Source organism: Sardina pilchardus, chromosome 6 (genome assembly GCF_963854185.1).
Source record: "Sardina pilchardus chromosome 6, fSarPil1.1, whole genome shotgun sequence".
Lineage (NCBI taxonomy): Eukaryota > Metazoa > Chordata > Actinopteri > Clupeiformes > Clupeidae > Sardina > Sardina pilchardus.
In genome coordinates, this window is record NC_084999.1 from 30,381,600 (window position 1) to 30,400,700 (window position 19,101).

General features: G+C 46.7%; 3 protein-coding genes and 1 long non-coding RNA gene across 4 annotated transcripts; all 4 read right to left on the reverse strand.

Annotated features, from left to right (window-relative positions):
- Positions 1-499: 499 nt before the first annotated feature.
- On the reverse strand, positions 500-3,860 carry LOC134083444 (uncharacterized). Its single transcript, XM_062539769.1, has 9 exons — positions 3,238-3,860; positions 2,752-3,150; positions 2,390-2,620; positions 2,221-2,294; positions 2,032-2,135; positions 1,789-1,932; positions 1,411-1,542; positions 973-1,242; positions 500-841 (listed from the first exon to the last, which is right to left on the reverse strand). The coding sequence occupies exons 1-9, from the start codon at positions 3,795-3,797 to the stop codon at positions 623-625; spliced, it is 2,133 nt and encodes a 710-aa protein (XP_062395753.1). The 5' UTR covers positions 3,798-3,860; the 3' UTR covers positions 500-622.
- Positions 3,861-5,684: 1,824 nt separating this feature from the next.
- Positions 5,685-7,198, reverse strand: LOC134083445 (ubiquitin thioesterase otulin-like). The gene is made up of 4 exons (XM_062539770.1): positions 6,974-7,198; positions 6,596-6,727; positions 6,158-6,427; positions 5,685-6,026 (listed from the first exon to the last, which is right to left on the reverse strand). Exons 1-4 carry the CDS (start codon positions 7,196-7,198, stop codon positions 5,808-5,810), a joined length of 846 nt encoding a protein of 281 aa, XP_062395754.1. The 3' UTR covers positions 5,685-5,807.
- Positions 7,199-7,227: 29 nt separating this feature from the next.
- Positions 7,228-7,602, reverse strand: LOC134083189 (uncharacterized). The gene is made up of 3 exons (XR_009939718.1): positions 7,575-7,602; positions 7,406-7,479; positions 7,228-7,320 (listed from the first exon to the last, which is right to left on the reverse strand). It is a non-coding gene; the product is annotated as an uncharacterized LOC134083189 (long non-coding RNA).
- A 5,439-nt stretch (positions 7,603-13,041) lies between these two features.
- Positions 13,042-15,237, reverse strand: LOC134083446 (ubiquitin thioesterase otulin-like). The gene is made up of 8 exons (XM_062539771.1): positions 15,173-15,237; positions 14,812-15,042; positions 14,643-14,716; positions 14,454-14,557; positions 14,211-14,354; positions 13,833-13,964; positions 13,392-13,661; positions 13,042-13,260 (listed from the first exon to the last, which is right to left on the reverse strand). The coding sequence occupies exons 1-8, from the start codon at positions 15,235-15,237 to the stop codon at positions 13,042-13,044; spliced, it is 1,239 nt and encodes a 412-aa protein (XP_062395755.1).
- Between the last annotated feature and the right edge of the window lie 3,864 nt (positions 15,238-19,101).

Below are 19,101 nucleotides of genomic sequence, written 5' to 3' on the forward strand. Positions count from 1 at the left end.
TAATTATTCTATTCAATTGCCTCACGCCTGTATTCTTCCAAAGGGACTTGGACAGATACAGATATTGCTCTAACAGATGCTTTATAGACAGTATCACAGTTTATAATCGATTTAAAATGTTTTGTTCTGATTTTGCTGTGAGCAACTTTGTGTGTTGTTTCAGTTCAGAAATCTTGTCTTATAGTGTTGTTGACTAAATGAAAGTTTCTCAGTATTCCACAGGTTGCTTGGTCGTAGCTAAACATGGGAGTTCTCACGGTGGGCTTCAGAGTAGCTAAACATGTTCCTTTGACATCACTAAATAACCATAACCATCACTGTGACAAAGCTGGTTCATTTTAGAAAAGTCAGTGTCATTCATATGGATTGAAATCCAAAGCAGTCTGATTGCTTCATCTTATTGCCTTATCTCTTAAAAGATAAGATGTCTAAACCTTCCAAAGGAAATCTTCCGGACCGAGAAACCACAACACAGCCGTTAATATGATGCTGAGAAAATGTATTTTAATTATGTGTCGAATTAACATGGGTGGTGTAAAATAGTGAATCCTGAATTGGCCATGATTGGACCTTGGTCACTTGGGTCAACAATCAAACTGCAACAAAATTGCTGGTTGGCCAATCAGTGAGGTCCACCAGAAAAGTCCTCCCGAAGACAGACGGGGTCGCCAACAGCCACGTCGTAATGGCGGCCATCCTCGGTTACCAGGCAGACAGAGGGCCAGTCCTGAATGTGATTGTCCGGGTAATGAGTGACAATGAAGTCCTTCATGTTGGCCATGTAGAGGCGGTACACCTTGATGGTGCGGTGCAGTGTGTAACCCAGGAGACACATCTCCACCTATAACACAGAAATGAGTACAACAGCCATTAGTAGGCTACCACAACAGACTTTGATACACCTTCTTATTTGGCAGTCAATGGGTCAGCGACAACAACAAGCACATCAAAAGTCTCCCTGAGCCTTCTCACCTGCTCCATGCCTCCACTGAAGCCAACCCGGCTCAGGTGGTTGGCCAGGAACGTGCGCGGGCACGAGGAGGTGTAGCGGGAGAATAGCAGCCAGCAGAATATTGGCACGTCTCTGCCTCTCTGCATGATGTCGTGCAATTCCACGGCGCATGTTAGCATCAGGAGCTTGAGCGCCTCCATGACACCAAACTCGTCCTCTCCGCCCTGGAAGAGCTGATCGCACACACGTCTGCGTCCCTCGAGCCCAGGAGAGGCTGCTGCCGCACGCCACTGTACAGATACGCAAACGTCAATGCACACGCAAGAATCTCAGTTGCCCCAATGTGTGCATTGCAATAATGACTGATATGGACAAATGAAATGTCAACAAAGTTTAACATGTTACTTCAGGTAACGCAATATCCAACCACTGTAATAATGTGCAAATGAGAGCTGTACCCATTTCTGGAGAAGGCTCAGGTAGTGTCTCAAAAGATCCACGTCGTCTTTGATCCCGCTCGTCTGCTTGCACACGTCGGGAAACGACCAGCCTTCAATCAGACCGTAGCGAGACTGAAGCTTTTCGGGGATCTAGGAAAATGGGAAAATTCAAGTGAAATGCTTGATGTGTGAAAGGGCCCGATCAAATATTGCTCCACTGTAATAGAAACAAATTCACGTGTTTAACAGTGAATCACATTTTTTATTTCTTTCATTTCTTTGGAGACAAGCCATTCTGTATCAGACGGAAGACAGGCCATTCTGAATAAGACTTTGTTATCTAGTAGGTTCAGTCAGCTACTGTAGTAATCCCAAGGGTAGAGAAGATGGGCATACCAATAAGAAACTCTCCCGCTGCAGCCAGTCGGGAAGCTGGGCAGAGCTCACCAGCGTCTGGTACAGGGAGGCTCTCAGGGCACAGTAGTGGTCTTCCCTTCCCCGGCGGAAGAATCCAAAGTCCCGGGAGAGCACAGCGTAGCCCTGGAGGAAAGTGCGCACAGAGGCATAGAATGAAAAAAGATTAGTGGCAGGCTTCAACTTGTGAAGAGAGAAAATACACATACAATATGTACAACATACTTTTCTAATGACCGTGCTTTCGGTGGTCTGCCCTTTCCATTCCTTCTCGCAGTGAGTTAAAATGGCAACGGGTGGCCCAAAGCTGCATCGGTCCTGTTCTGGAACTGGATTGAAAGCAGTATAAGGAGACTTTTACACGTACAGTGTACATGCCATGAAAGAATACAGCAATCATTTAGAGTTAATCACCAGGCATCTCCATGGGGCTTTGCCTCGCCAGCTCCTCCTCAATCTCGTCCTCGCTGTAGTAGAGGTCTTCGTCACTGCAGGGAGAGAGGTTGGATGCTCTAGGTTAAATGTCTTGATCCAACACCATCTCATTCATTTGCTATGGTAAATGGTTATGCAACTGACATACCAAGTAAGCCAGGCCTCACTCCCATCTGACACCGGGCTCCACCTGCCAGCACTTCCAGGTCTCTCATCCTGGAGATTCCCAGCCAGCCCTCTGTGAGCGGAACTATTGGAGCTCACAACAACCCTCTGAAGTGCCGCAAGTTCAGCGAGCAACTTGGGAAGGGGTACACTCTTAGACTTGGTGCTCGGGCCAAACACCATGTCTCGGGCGGTAGAGGCTGCAGCAGAGCCTCTATACATAAATAGACAAAAAATGAATGTTGAGATTAAGGAATGAAATGTATTAAAAAAAAACAACCAATGTATTATATGCAACAGAAGTTCTGTTATGGAACTGAGGCGATCAAACTTTGCCGGACTCACCTTGCAGAAGCATCAGTGGGAACAGATTTGAGATGAAGGCCACTGTCGGGATGCTGTCCCTCCATGCTGAACGAGTGACCACTATCACTCCTGTGCAGCGGGATAGCCTCAGCAAGCTCAGCATTCATGACGGGCAAACCCGTGCCAAGCATGGCGGAGGTGAGCAGCCGCTCATCCTCACTGCTGTGCAGAGACGCATCCCGTTCCCCATCCAGGGCTTTGGATGAGTCAAACAGTGGCTGATGTCCACACCTGTCCAGATGGGCATCAATGTCACTACTTACCTGAGGAAACCCCTTTGGAGCAATACTCACCACCCCCTCAGCCGAGGGATTCTGAACCAGCCGGTCCTCCGGCTTTGCAGCCGGTGCAATGGTGGCAGGGTCCTCTTGGGATGATCTGTGGAATTAAAGACCTTTTTAAAAATTCCACTTGTGTTTTGATACCATCTATTGGTGCCATCAGCAGTCAACAGGTGCCGCTTACCTAATCTCAGCCCGTGCAGCTTTTTCAGCTGGAACACAGGGGAGGGCGCTGTCCCTGTTGTCACCGTCGCAGCGCTCCTCTCTAAGGTTAACGTCCTTGAGAGCTTGCACACTCTCAGTCGGACTGGTATTTACCATCTTCGAGGAAGCCTCCCCAAATAGATGGTCCACTGGAAGGGTGACATTAAATACTTCCACAAGCTCAGTGGCCTCTGCCAACACTTGCGACACCAGCCCCGCAGCCACCTCTTGCATGCTGTTGTCCACAGCAGCAGGTGCATTCACGTGCAGACTGGTGACAACTGCTGATGCAGGAGGCTCTCTGAGTCCAGTCACCTCATCAGCATATTCAGAGGCCACACTCTTGGCGGTATCTGCCAAACCCTCTGACACCAGTCCTGCAGCTACCTCTTTTTGATGTGGGAGAATGCTGTTTCCCACAGAATCTGCTGCCTTACCTGGTGCCACTTTTCGCTTCATGCCCTCATCTTGCAGCCGCTGCTCCTCCTCCTGGCGGTCGCCAGGATTGGCACGGAAGCAGCAGCTAACTGTGTTTCCCATTGTCCTGGGACCTGGCTGGGGGCTCAGCTCAGGTGCTCAGGCAGGGGGTGACGCCCTTATGGCATCCACAATGTGGATCTGTGTAAATAAAAAAAAATAACTAAATAAATCAATAAAAAAATCTGAGTTCATAATCTGAATTTTAACTCTCAACTCTTTACCTCCGAGAATTGACTGAAAACAAATGACAATATCCAGTGTTGTGAATGAAGAAGTGCTAACTGTTCGAGTCAAAAGTAAGAAAATGTCAGTTGCGCATTATAGGCCTGTAAGCATAGCACATTTACCCTGACATTATGCAAAGTATTTTTGACCGAATTTTAGAATGACAGAACGGATGAGTTGTAGGCCTACAGAGAGTATCTTCGTTAGTTACGCTTGGAATTTGCGTGGCTGTACACCAGGTCTCCCTTTTTGTGCAATTATAGGCTGGTCAAAACAGTAGAAACAAGTTATGCTCGATTCATACGAACGAATACAATGCAAGACCTACGTTTATAACTTACTTATTCAGGATGTCACCGGTACATTTCAGTAGTTGATTTTTCCAACGAGTAGAGGCCGAGCAGTGTTAGACGCTTGTAGCCTACTGGGGTTCAGAGTAAGGTAATGCTCGGATGCATAATATCCAAAAATCTTTACGAGTACCGACGTCATAAAGGCTACCGATCTATGACGTGAAGTCAAACCTGTGCGCGAGAAGCATGTCCAATCTGGACCATTAGCAGTGGCAAATTTCACAGATTGTCTTGAATGTCTGTCTCCTGTCATCAATAACTACTTCATGTACATGTGTTCACTGCTGCATATCGATAATCTACCTGTAGGCCTACTATAACGAATTACTCGACAAAAACGGCCGTCAAATCTATCACACAGGGCTAGCACTTCGGAAGCGCGGCGCAATTACGCCACATATTCTAATGTGCTCATTTGGCGTGTGTAGCATATTTTACTTGTGTTTACTTGTGGGAATTAGCAGGGTATTTTTATTGTTATTATTATTAGCCTATTACTATTATTACTATTATTATTATTATTATTCATTTATTTGTTTATTCGTTCATCTAATGAGGGTATTATCACAAGCATTGACTTCATTCAGCATCTCCTCAATAGGCTGCTGGAAACCCTGTCTCTCTTAAGGAACCACTTCCCATCTCCCATCATTAGCCTATTTAACACCGCTTTACAGGCAAAGTTGGTAGCTTTCTTTGTAGGTGAACTTCGGAGTTCTCGATCAAACGTGCCAGTGGTTCCACCTCCAGCATCCAGATGGAGATGTTGCTATTTAATGACCGAGGATTGAATGAGTACGTGGCTCTCTGTATGTGTCAATACATTTCACTTTGACAGTTACTGTACAATTTTATCAAATCAATAAAGTATAATTATTCTATTCAATTGCCTCACGCCTGTATTCTTCCAAAGGGACTTGGACAGATACAGATATTGCTCTAACAGATGCTTTATAGACAGTATCACAGTTTATAATCGATTTAAAATGTTTTGTTCTGATTTTGCTGTGAGCAACTTTGTGTGTTGTTTCAGTTCAGAAATCTTGTCTTATAGTGTTGTTGACTAAATGAAAGTTTCTCAGTATTCCACAGGTTGCTTGGTCGTAGCTAAACATGTGAGTTCTCACGGTGGGCTTCAGAGTAGCTAAACATGTTCCTTTGACATCACTAAATAACCATAACCATCACTGTGACAAAGCTGGTTCATTTTAGAAAAGTCAGTGTCATTCATATGGATTGAAATCCAAAGCAGTCTGATTGCTTCATCTTATTGCCTTATCTCTTAAAAGATAAGATGTCTAAACCTTCCAAAGGAAATCTTCCGGACCGAGAAACCACAACACAGCCGTTAATATGATGCTGAGAAAATGTATTTTAATTATGTGTCGAATTAACATGGGTGGTGTAAAATAGTGAATCCTGAATTGGCCATGATTGGACCTTGGTCACTTGGGTCAACAATCAAACTGCAACAAAATTGCTGGTTGGCCAATCAGTGAGGTCCACCAGAAAAGTCCTCCCGAAGACAGACGGGGTCGCCAACAGCCACGTCGTAATGGCGGCCATCCTCGGTTACCAGGCAGACAGAGGGCCAGTCCTGAATGTGATTGTCCGGGTAATGAGTGACAATGAAGTCCTTCATGTTGGCCATGTAGAGGCGGTACACCTTGATGGTGCGGTGCAGTGTGTAACCCAGGAGACACATCTCCACCTATAACACAGAAATGAGTACAACAGCCATTAGTAGGCTACCACAACAGACTTTGATACACCTTCTTATTTGGCAGTCAATGGGTCAGCGACAACAACAAGCACATCAAAAGTCTCCCTGAGCCTTCTCACCTGCTCCATGCCTCCACTGAAGCCAACCCGGCTCAGGTGGTTGGCCAGGAACGTGCGCGGGCACGAGGAGGTGTAGCGGGAGAATAGCAGCCAGCAGAAGATTGGCACGTCTCTGCCTCTCTGCATGATGTCGTGCAATTCCACGGCGCATGTTAGCATCAGGAGCTTGAGCGCCTCCATGACACCAAACTCGTCCTCTCCGCCCTGGAAGAGCTGATCGCACACACGTCTGCGTCCCTCGAGCCCAGGAGAGGCTGCTGCCGCACGCCACTGTACAGATACGCAAACGTCAATGCACACGCAAGAATCTCAGTTGCCCCAATGTGTGCATTGCAATAATGACTGATATGGACAAATGAAATGTCAACAAAGTTTAACATATTACTTCAGGTAACGCAATATCCAACCACTGTAATAATGTGCAAATGAGAGCTGTACCCATTTCTGGAGAAGGCTCAGGTAGTGTCTCAAAAGATCCACGTCGTCTTTGATCCCGCTCGTCTGCTTGCACACGTCGGGAAACGACCAGCCTTCAATCAGACCGTAGCGAGACTGAAGCTTTTCGGGGATCTAGGAAAATGGGAAAATTCAAGTGAAATGTTTGATGTGTGAAAGGGCCCGATCAAATATTGCTCCACTGTAATAGAAACAAATTCACGTGTTTAACAGTGAATCACATTTTTTATTTCTTTCATTTCTTTGGAGACAAGCCATTCTGTATCAGACGGAAGACAGGCCATTCTGAATAAGACTTTGTTATCTAGTAGGTTCAGTCAGCTACTGTAGTAATCCCAAGGGTAGAGAAGATGGGCATACCAATAAGAAACTCTCCCGCTGCAGCCAGTCGGGAAGCTGGGCAGAGCTCACCAGCGTCTGGTACAGGGAGGCTCTCAGGGCACAGTAGTGGTCTTCCCTTCCCCGGCGGAAGAATCCAAAGTCCTGGGAGAGCACAGCGTAGCCCTGGAGGAAAGTGCGCACAGAGGGATAGAATGAAAAAAGATTAGTGGCAGGCTTCAACTTGTGAAGAGAGGAAATACACATACAATATGTACAACATACTTTTCTAATGACCGTGCTTTCGGTGGTCTGCCCTTTCCATTCCTTCTCGCAGTGAGTTAAAATGGCAACGGGTGGCCCAAAGCTGCATCGGTCCTGTTCTGGAACTGGATTGAAAGCAGTATAAGGAGACTTTTACACGTACAGTGTACATGCCATGAAAGAATACAGCAATCATTTAGAGTTAATCACCAGGCATCTCCATGGGGCTTTGCCTCGCCAGCTCCTCCTCAATCTCGTCCTCGCTGTAGTAGAGGTCTTCGTCACTGCAGGGAGAGAGGTTGGATGCTCTAGGTTAAATGTCTTGATCCAACACCATCTCATTCATTTGCTATGGTAAATGGTTATGCAACTGACATACCAAGTAAGCCAGGCCTCACTCCCATCTGACACTGGGCTCCACCTGCCAGCACTTCCAGGTCTCTCATCCTGGAGATTCCCAGCCAGCCCTCTGTGAGCGGAACTATTGGAGCTCACAACAACCCTCTGAAGTGCCGCAAGTTCAGCGAGCAACTTGGGAAGGGGTACACTCTTAGACTTGGTGCTCGGGCCAAACACCATGTCTCGGGCGGTAGAGGCTGCAGCAGAGCCTCTATACATAGATAGACAAAAAATGAATGTTGAGATTAAGGAATGAAATGTATTAAAAAAAAAACCAACCAATGTATTATATGCAACAGAAGTTCTGTTATGGAACTGAGGCGATCAAACTTTGCCGGACTCACCTTGCAGAAGCATCAGTGGGAACAGATTTGAGATGAAGGCCACTGTCGGGATGCTGTCCCTCCATGCTGAACGAGTGACCACTATCACTCCTGTGCAGCGGGATAGTCTCAGCAAGCTCAGCATTCATGACGGGCAAACCCGTGCCAAGCATGGCGGAGGTGAGCAGCCGCTCATCCTCACTGCTGTGCAGAGACGCATCCCGTTCCCCATCCAGGGCTTTGGATGAGTCAAACAGTGGCTGATGTCCACACCTGTCCAGATGGGCATCAATGTCACTACTTACCTGAGGAAACCCCTTTGGAGCAATACTCACCACCCCCTCAGCCGAGGGATTCTGAACCAGCCGGTCCTCCGGCTTTGCAGCCGGTTCAATGGTGGCAGGGTCCTCTTGGGATGATCTGTGGAATTAAAGACCTTTTTCAAAATTCCACTTGTGTTTTGATACCATCTATTGGTGCCATCAGCAGTCAACAGGTGCCGCTTACCTAATCTCAGCCCGTGCAGCTTTTTCAGCTGGAACACAGGGGAGGGCGCTGTCCCTGTTGTCACCGTCGCAGCGCTCCTCTCTAAGGTTAACGTCCTTGAGAGCTTGCACACTCTCAGTCGGACTGGTATTTACCATCTTCGAGGAAGCCTCCCCAAATAGATGGTCCACTGGAAGGGTGACATCAAATACTTCCACAAGCTCAGTGGCCTCTGCCAACACTTGCGACACCAGCCCCGCAGCCACCTCTTGCATGCTGTTGTCCACAGCAGCAGGTGCATTCACGTGCAGACTGGTGACAACTGCTGATGCAGGAGGCTCTCTGAGTCCAGTCACCTCATCAGCATATTCAGAGGCCACACTCTTGGCGGTATCTGCCAAACCCTCTGACACCAGTCCTGCAGCTACCTCTTTTTGATGTGGGAGAATGCTGTTTCCCACAGAATCTGCAGCCTTGCCTGGTGCCACTTTTCGCTTGATGCCCTCATCTTGCAGCCGCTGCTCCTCCCCCTGGCGGTCGCCAGGATTGGCACGGAAGCAGCAGCTAACTGTGTTTCCCATTGTCCTGGGACCTGGCTGGGGGCTCAGCTCAGGTGCTCAGGCAGGGGGTGATGCCCTTATGGCATCCACAATGTGGATCTGTGTAAATAAAAAATATAACTAAATAAATCAATAAAAAAATCTGAGTTCAGAATCTGAATTTTAACTCTCAACTCTGTCCCTCCGATAATTGACTGAAAACAAATGACAATATCCAGTGTTGTGAATGAAGAAGTGCTAACTGTTCGAGTCAAAAGTAAGAAAATGTCAGTTGCGCATTAGGCTATAGGCCTGTAAGCATAGCACATTTACCCTGACATTAAAGTATTTTTGACCGAATTTTAGAATGACAGAACGGATGAGTTGTAGGCCTACAGAGAGTATCTTCGTTAGTTACGCTTGGAATTTGCGTGGCTGTACACCAGGTCTCCCTTTTTGTGCAATTATAGGCTGGTCAAAACAGTAGAAACAAGTTATGCTCGATTCATACGAACGAATACAATGTAAGACCTACGTTTATAACTTACTTATTCAGGATGTCACCGGTAAATTTCAGTAGTTGATTTTTCCAATGAGTAGAGGCCGAGCAGTGTTAGACGCTTGTAGCCTACTGGGGTTCAGAGTAAGGTAATGCTCGGATGCATAATATCCAAAAATCTTTACGAGTACCGACGTCATAAAGGCTACCGATCTATGACGTGAAGTCAAACCTGTGCGCGAGAAGCATGTCCAATCTGGACCATTAGCAGTGGCAAATTTCACAGATTGTCTTGAATGTCTGTCTCCTGTCATCAATAACTACTTCATGTACATGTGTTCACTGCTGCATATCGATAATCAACCTGTAGGCCCACTATAACGAATTACTCGACAAAAACGTCCGTCAAATCTATCACACAGGGCTAGCACTTCGGAAGCGCGGCGCAATTACGCCACATATTCTAATGTGCTCATTTGGCGTGTGTAGCATATTTGTTTACTTGTGGGAATTAGCAGGGTATTTTTATTGTTATTATTATTAGCCTACTACTACTATTATTATTATTATTCATTTATTTGTTTATTCGTTCATCTAATGAGGGTATTATCACAAGCATTGACTTCATTCAGCATCTCCTCAATAGGCTGCTGGAAACCCTGTCTCTCCTAAGGAACCACTTCCCATCTCCCATCATTAGCCTATTTAACACCGCTTTACCGGCAAAGTTGGTAGCTTTCTTTGTAGGTGAACTTCGGAGTTCTCTATCAAACGTGCCAGTGGTTCCACCTCCAGCATCCAGATGGAGATGTTGCTATTTAATGACCGAGGATTGAATGACTACCTCTGTATGTGTCAATACATTTCACTTTGACAGTTACTGTACAATTTTATCAAATCAATAAAGTATAATTATTCTATTCAATTGCCTCACGCCTGTATTCTTCCAAAGGGACTTGGACAGATACAGATATTGCTCTAACAGATGCTTTATAGCCAGTATCACAGTTTATAATCGATTTATATGTTTTTAATGTTTTGTTCTGATTTTGCTGTGAGCAACTTTGTGTGTTGTTTCAGTTCAGAAATCTTGTCAATTTCAATTTCAATTTAATGTCGCTTATAGAGCGCCAATACATTACACATGTCTCAAGGCGCTTTACAGAGTGTTAGACATTCAAAGAGAGCCCATGAGTAACAGGGGCAAGGAAAAACTCCCTAGAATTGGAGATACATATAGGAAGAAACCTCAGACAGACCCACGACTCAAGGGCCCAACCCATCTGCCTTGGGTCAGTTACAGTACAGTCATTTGTAGTTTGAAAGTTACAATGAGAATGAACGTTCAAATAGTCCAGTGTAGGGAATAAATTGTCCATTAGTAATCCATTAGTTATTTCGGAAGGTGATGGGTCGCTGAGATCCGAGGGCCAAAGATTCGGGCAGGGAACCACAGCAGGCGATGGTAGGGCAGTCATAGGGATGTGACTTCAGGTGTGATGAGGGACAGGAGATGGTTGATGGCTGGTAATGGTTTACCTCACAGGTGAGGTATAGGGGAAAGGGAAGAGAAATAGAGTGTGTTAGTATTACTGTAAGTCATATTAAGTATTAATAAGTATATCAATGGTGATATAAATGGTTATACTATAGAGGGTTTACAAAACGCTTTTACACACCTCTTTTGTGGGGACAGGTGCGTAGGAATAGGTTACCCAGTTAAACCCGAAGAGGCATCCCGCACATCGTCCACCACGCATGCAAACATCCACCCATCCACCACGCACGCAACATCCACCCACCCACAATGCCCCCCCCAATGCCTCCCCCCCAGGCGAACCCACACACCACCCCCGAACCGCGCGTCGGAGCAGCATGGCTGAGCATGGCCAGCCAGAGTCCGCCCACAGGCGGCGCCACCCATCCGCAGACAACCCCCCACCACCATCCGCGAGCAGAGAGAACGGGGCCCGCGCCAGCCCCACCCCAACCACAACACCGCGCGAACACACACCACGGCCCGACCAGGACACACAATCTGATCCGCCCCGCCGCCCAGGCCCCCTGGTAGCAGCGCCCCCAGAGCAAAAGTCCAGAATGATTAATGTCTTTGGACGTGTCATCCTGTCTTCCTGTTGACAGGGTCGGGAGGCGTAGGGATGCGATGTAGTGTAATTAAAATCGTTAAAATCATTGGACATTGGTGTAATGTAATTAAAATCGTTAAAACCATTGGACTTCCACTCTAGAAACGGCGACCGAAACGGCGCAATTGGACAAAAGCCCGCATGCGCAGTGAATGAACAAATGCCCGCACGCGCAACAGACAGCACGCGGGACCCTCCCCCCCAAGCTACACTATAGAGGACAGGACAGGGAGGGAAGGAAAGAGGGAGAGTTGAGAGAGACAGAGGGAGAGGGGAGAAGAGGAGTTGTACGGCATGCCACATAAGAAGTCCATGACAGCGCAATGCTAAAGCAGCATAACTAAGGCATGGTGGAGGGTGGTCAGCACCAGCTCAGGTGTGGTCAGTAGCCACCATGGGATGCATGACTGGGGCACCAGTCACACAAGCCCACAGCAGAGGTGGTCCGTTCCAGTAAGACCCTGAGGTGCAAGTTCCACACTGCACCATACCTAACTATAGGAAGCACTAAAGAGATACTGTATGTTTTAAGTCTAGACTTAAAAATAGGGAGGGTGTCTGCTAATCGAATTGAGGGAGGAAGATTATTCCAGAGGAGGGGTGCGCGGTAACAAAAGGCTCTGCCTCCTACTGTAGTTTTTGAAATTCTTGGAATTACAAGAAGTCCAGTATTTTGTGATCGTAAGAGTCTAGGTGGATTATATGGGACTAGAAGATCTTTAATATATTCGGGTGCTCTGCCATTTATGGCTTTGTATGTGAGAAGTAGAATTTTGAAGTCAATGCGACTTTTAACAGGTAACCAATGTAGAGATGCTAGGATGGGGGAAATATGTTCATATTTTTTGGTCCTAGTGAGTGTGCGAGCAGCTGCGTTTTGTATAAGCTGTAGGCTTTTTAGACAGGTATTATTGTAGCCGGCGTATAGCGCATTACAATAGTCTAGCCTGGAAGTGACAAAAGCGTGGATTAATTTTTCAGCGTCTGGTAAGGATAAGGATACACTTGTCTTATAGTGTTGTTGACTAAATGAAAGTTTCTCAGTATTCCACAGGTTGCTTGGTCGTAGCTAAACATGTGAGTTCTCACGGTGGGCTTCAGAGTAGCTAAACATGTTCCTTTGACATCACTAAATAACCACAACCATCACTGTGACAAAGCTGGTTCATTTTAGAAAAGTCAGTGTCATTCATATGGATTGAAATCCAAAGCAGTCTGATTGCTTCATCTTATTGCCTTTCTCTTAAAAGATAAGATGTCTAAACCTTCCAAAGGAAATCTTCCAGACCGAGAAACCACAACACAGCCGTTAATATGATGCTGAGAAAAGGTATTTTAATTATGTGTCGAATTAACATGGGTGGTGTAAAATAGTGAATCCTGAATTGCCCATGATTGGACCTTGGTCACTTGGGTCAACAATCAAACTGCAACAAAATTGCTGGTTGGCCAATCAGTGAGGTCCACCAGAAAAGTCCTCCCGAAGACAGACGGGATCGCCAACAGCCACGTCGTAATGGCGGCCATCCTCGGTTACCAGGCAGACAGAGGGCCAGTCCTGAATGTGATTGTCCGGGTAATGAGTGACAATGAAGTCCTTCATGTTGGCCATGTAGAGGCGGTACACCTTGATGGTGCGGTGCAGTGTGTAACCCAGGAGACACATCTCCACCTATAACACAGAAATGAGTACAACAGCCATTAGTAGGCTACCACAACAGACTTTGATACACCTTCTCATTTGGCAGTCAATGGGTCAGCGACAACAACAAGCACATCAAAAGTCTCCCTGAGCCTTCTCACCTGCTCCATGCCTCCACTGAAGCCAACCCGGCTCAGGTGGTTGGCCAGGAACGTGCGCGGGCACGAGGAGGTGTAGCGGGAGAATAGCAGCCAGCAGAATATTGGCACGTCTCTGCCTCTCTGCATGATGTCGTGCAATTCCACGGCGCATGTTAGCATCAGGAGCTTGAGCGCCTCCATGACACCAAACTCGTCCTCTCCGCCCTGGAAGAGCTGATCGCACACACGTCTGCGTCCCTCGAGCCCAGGAGAGGCTGCTGCTGCACGCCACTGTACAGATACGCAAACGTCAATGCACACGCAAGAATCTCAGTTGCCCCAATGTGTGCATTGCAATAATGACTGATATGGACAAATGAAATGTCAACAAAGTTTAACATATTACTTCAGCAGGTAACGCAATATCCAACCACTGTAATAATGTGCAAATGAGAGCTGTACCCATTTCTGGAGAAGGCTCAGGTAGTGTCTCAAAAGATCCACGTCGTCTTTGATCCCGCTCGTCTGCTTGCACACGTCGGGAAACGACCAGCCTTCAATCAGACCGTAGCGAGACTGAAGCTTTTCGGGGATCTAGGAAAATGGGAAAATTCAAGTGAAATGTTTGATGTGTGAAAGGGCCCGATCAAATATTGCTCCACTGTAATAGAAACAAATTCACGTGTTTAACAGTGAATCACATTTTTTATTTCTTTCATTTCTTTGGAGACAAGCCATTCTGTATCAGACGGAAGACAGGCCATTCTGAATAAGACTTTGTTATCTAGTAGGTTCAGTCAGCTACTGTAGTAATCCCAAGGGTAGAGAAGATGGGCATACCAATAAGAAACTCTCCCGCTGCAGCCAGTCGGGAAGCTGGGCAGAGCTCACCAGCGTCTGGTACAGGGAGGCTCTCAGGGCACAGTAGTGGTCTTCCCTTCCCCGGCGGAAGAATCCAAAGTCCTGGGAGAGCACAGCGTAGCCCTGGAGGAAAGTGCGCACAGAGGGATAGAATGAAAAAAGATTAGTGGCAGGCTTCAACTTGTGAAGAGAGAAAATACACATACAATATGTACAACATACTTTTCTAATGACCGTGCTTTCGGTGGTCTGCCCTTTCCATTCCTTCTCGCAGTGAGTTAAAATGGCAACGGGTGGCCCAAAGCTGCATCGGTCCTGTTCTGGAACTGGATTGAAAGCAGTATAAGGAGACTTTTACACGTACAGTGTACATGCCATGAAAGAATACAGCAATCATTTAGAGTTAATCACCAGGCATCTCCATGGGGCTTTGCCTCGCCAGCTCCTCCTCAATCTCGTCCTCGCTGTAGTAGAGGTCTTCGTCACTGCAGGGAGAGAGGTTGGATGCTCTAGGTTAAATGTCTTGATCCAACACCATCTCATTCATTTGCTATGGTAAATGGTTATGCAACTGACATACCAAGTAAGCCAGGCCTCACTCCCATCTGACACCGGGCTCCACCTGCCAGCACTTCCAGGTCTCTCATCCTGGAGATTCCCAGCCAGCCCTCTGTGAGCGGAACTATTGGAGCTCACAACAACCCTCTGAAGTGCCGCAAGCTCAGCGAGCAACTTGGGAAGGGGTACACTCTTAGACTTGGTGCTCGGGCCAAACACCATGTCTCGGGCGGTAGAGGCTGCAGCAGAGCCTCTATACATAAATAGACAAAAAATGAATGTTGAGATTAAGGAATGAAATGTATTAAAAAAAACAACCAATGTATTATATGCAACAGAAGTTCTGTTATGGAACTGAGGCGATCAAACTTTGCCGGACTCACCTTGCAGAAGCATCAGTGGGAACAGATTTGAGATGAAGGCCACTGTCGGGATGCTGTCCCTCCATGCTGAACGAGTGACCACTATCACTCCTGTGCAGCAAGCTCAGCATTCATGACGGGCAAACCCGTGCCAAGCATGGCGGAGGTGAGCAGCCGCTCATCCTCACTGCTGTGCAGAGACGCATCCCGTTCCCCATCCAGGGCTTTGGATGAGTCAAACAGTGGCTGATGTCCACACCTGTCCAGATGGGCATCAATGTCACTACTTACCTGAGGAAACCCCTTTGGAGCAATACTCACCACCCCCTCAGCCGAGGGATTCTGAACCAGCCGGTCCTCCGGCTTTGCAGCCGGTGCAATGGTGGCAGGGTCCTCTTGGGATGATCTGTGGAATTAAAGACCTTTTTCAAAATTCCACTTGTGTTTTGATACCATCTATTGGTGCCATCAGCAGTCAACAGGTGCCGCTTACCTAATCTCAGCCCGTGCAGCTTTTTCAGCTGGAACACAGGGGAGGGCGCTGTCCCTGTTGTCACCGTCGCAGCGCTCCTCTCTAAGGTTAACGTCCTTGAGAGCTTGCACACTCTCAGTCAGACTGGTATTTACCATCTTCGAGGAAGCCTCCCCAAATAGATGGTCCACTGGAAGGGTGGCATTAAATACTTCCACAAGCTCAGTGGCCTCTGCCAACACTTGCGACACCAGTCCCGCAGCCACCTCTTGCATGCTGTTGTCCACAGCAGCAGGTGCATTCACGTGCAGATTGGTGACAACTGCTGATGCAGGAGGCTCTCTGAGTCCAGTCACCTCATCAGCATATTCAGAGGCCACACTCTTGGCGGTATCTGCCAAACCCTCTGACACCAGTCCTGCAGCTACCTCTTTTTGATGTGGGAGAATGCTGTTTCCCACAGAATCTGCTGCCTTACCTGGTGCCACTTTTCGCTTCATGCCCTCATCTTGCAGCCGCTGCTCCTCCTCCTGGCGGTCGCCAGGATTGGCACGGAAGCAGCAGCTAACTGTGTTTCCCATTGTCCTGGGACCTGGCTGGGGGCTCAGCTCAGGTGCTCAGGCGGGGGGTGACGCCCTTATGGCATCCACAATGTGGATCTGTGTAAATAAAAAACTAATTAAATAAATCAATAAAAAAATCTGAGTTCATAATCTGAATTTTAACTCTCAACTCTTTCCCTCCAAGAATTGACTGAAAACAAATGACAGTATCCAGTGTTGTGAATGAAGAAGTGCTAACTGTTCAAGTCAAAAGAAAGAAAATTTCAGTTGCGCACTATAGGCCTGTAAGCACATAGCACATTTACCCTGACATTATGCAAAGTATTTTTGACCGAATTTTAGAATGACAGAACGGATGAGTTGTAGGCCTACAGAGAGTATCTTCGTTAGTTACGCTTGGCATTTATTAGACATAAAAGCCTGAGTAAACTAGCCTGGCAAGCCAAACTACACAGAAATGTATAGTCTGGGGTCGGACCATTCACAGAGTCGAAGCCTGTGGGTGGGATGAACAGTTGTCTTTCAAACTGCCTCTGCATGTAATAGGCCAGCATTTGTGACCAATCGTAGCCGGTCGGCAAAACGGCAAATACATCCTTCTTTAAAACGAATGACTTGAGTGCTTCTTTCTGCCCAAACTTCAAAGAAAAGCCCAAGTCTAACTCTTCCAAAGCCGATTCAAACGAGCGCGCTTCGTTAGCCTCATCCATCTTTTGTTTTTCTCTATGGTTGTGCGTTACGTCTCAAACCCAACTCGTCGAACGAGGACGCATGGTCCAGCCCCCTGGCGTCTTATCGGAAACCGAAGGTGAGCAAAGGCGGGCTCAAGGACTCCGTACACAGATAGAGCGTTCTGATTGGCTAGGCTGAACTCGAGCCTAGCGCAGGCTTGTCCTCAACGGTGCGACCCTAGACCATCCCGCTAGGCAAAAATATTTTTGCCCGCTAGGGTGCGTCTAGATTTCTAGGCAATGAATAAACCAGATGAGCAACTAAACAATACGGTGCTGGGTAATGTGGCGTAGTCTGTCATTTTTTCCCGTTTTGCAAATGCACAAATCAATATGAAATGCATGCATTTATAAACCAGATGAACAACCTGAATAAACCAGATGAGCAACCAAACAATACGGTGCAGGGTAATATATGGCGTAGGCTACCATTTTTTTCCCCGATTTCATCAGTTTTGCAAATGCACAAATCAATATAATAACAATGCAACGAAACGCAGCTCACTTCCTTTCCCCGATTTGAATTCTTTGTTTTACTTCGTCACTGCTCGGTAATTTCCATGTCTGATTTCTGATTGAATTCTGGGATCCTAATGTGTTTGTATCGTGGTCAACCATGCGAATGCGTGATAACAGCCTTCTGAACCTGCTAGAAGGCAGAGATGGCGCCTTCCAACCCAGTGTCTAGTGTCTCGGGACAGTGCTTGGGTGTCCCGGGACAGTGCTCGGGTGTCCCGGGACAGTGTCTAGTGTCTCGGGACAGTGCTTGGGTGTCCCGGGACAGTGCTTAGGTGTCCCGGGACAGTGTCTGGGTGTCCCGGGACAGTGCTTAGGTGTCCCTGGACAGTGTCTAGTGTCTCGGGACAGTGCTTGGGTGTCCCGGGACAGTGCTTGGGTGTCCCGGGACAGTGCTTAGGTGTCCCGGGACAGTGCCTAGGTGTCCCGGGACAGTGTCTAGTGTTTCAGGACAGTGTCTGGGTGTCCCGGGACAGTGCTTAGGTGTCCCGGGACAGTGTCTAGTGTCTCGGGACAGTGTCTGGGTGTTCCGGGACAGTGCTTGGGTGTCCTGGGACAGTCCACAGGCCACCAGCAACAGTACAGTACAGTTATTGCTCTAACTGCCTCTCAAAAGAAAGGCATTTCAGTACTACAGTCTACAGCCTACAATGTACTCTGAATGCCTCACTGATTGCCTCACCTCTGTCCATTATGAACCTGTAGCCCACTATTCAGCAACTTGTTTAGGCTACAGTACATACTGGTGGTGAAAACTGTTCATAGTTTTGCCAAAAGAGTGATCAATTCAAGAAATGTGTTCAGGCAACTGATCATTTGGTTCAAAGAATGGAGTTTTAGCAATTGTGCCAAAACTGTAATATTTGGCTACAGTTAAGGTTGAGGTATTTGAAACTTTGTTGGGCACCAGGTTTGGTGACTGTGACTTTAAATGGTGCTGGCCTACATTTTCTTTTATGAGCATCATTTACATTAATACTGAATATTCTCATATATCAGGCTTTTCAGATTAAAGCCCATTTGATATTGTTTATTGTATGATTGCCTACATTAGTATGGTGATTTTTTTTCTTTAACCTTTCTTCTTGCTTTCCTTAACCATTAACAAAAAACAACTGACATTAAATTGACCACAATTGTTTATTTTTTTATTGAAATATTCAATGGTTTGAAAATGATATAATTGATAAATGAGGTGGTCAGCTACAGTGGAGAGAGAGAACAACAACGGTTGTCAGGGAGAAGCCTTCTGGAACAGTCCATGAAATGGTCCTTCAACGGAATAAAGAGCTCTGTTAAGTAGCCTAAACTTCAAAGTGTTCTGTATTCTCTAATTATTCTTTAAAGTTATTCAGTGTATAGCTGAATGACAGTAACTTCTTACTTTTTCATGAAATGAACAGTGCTTCCCACAACAGGCCCAGTCCGTGGTACTTTTGACACAGGCATGCTGGCTCGGTGTGCAGCCGAGAGCAAGGCTGAGACAGTGGCATTCAACCAGCCCTACTGAACCTTGTCAATCATGGGAGTGTTCGTAATGGGAGCAGGCCTTTAAAAAGAAGATTTTTACAATGAGTAGCTCTTATGTATGATCTATGTGCTTAGTATCATCTCGTATCCAACCTTTGATCCAAATATCATTATAATCTGTTACTTCATATAAATGTT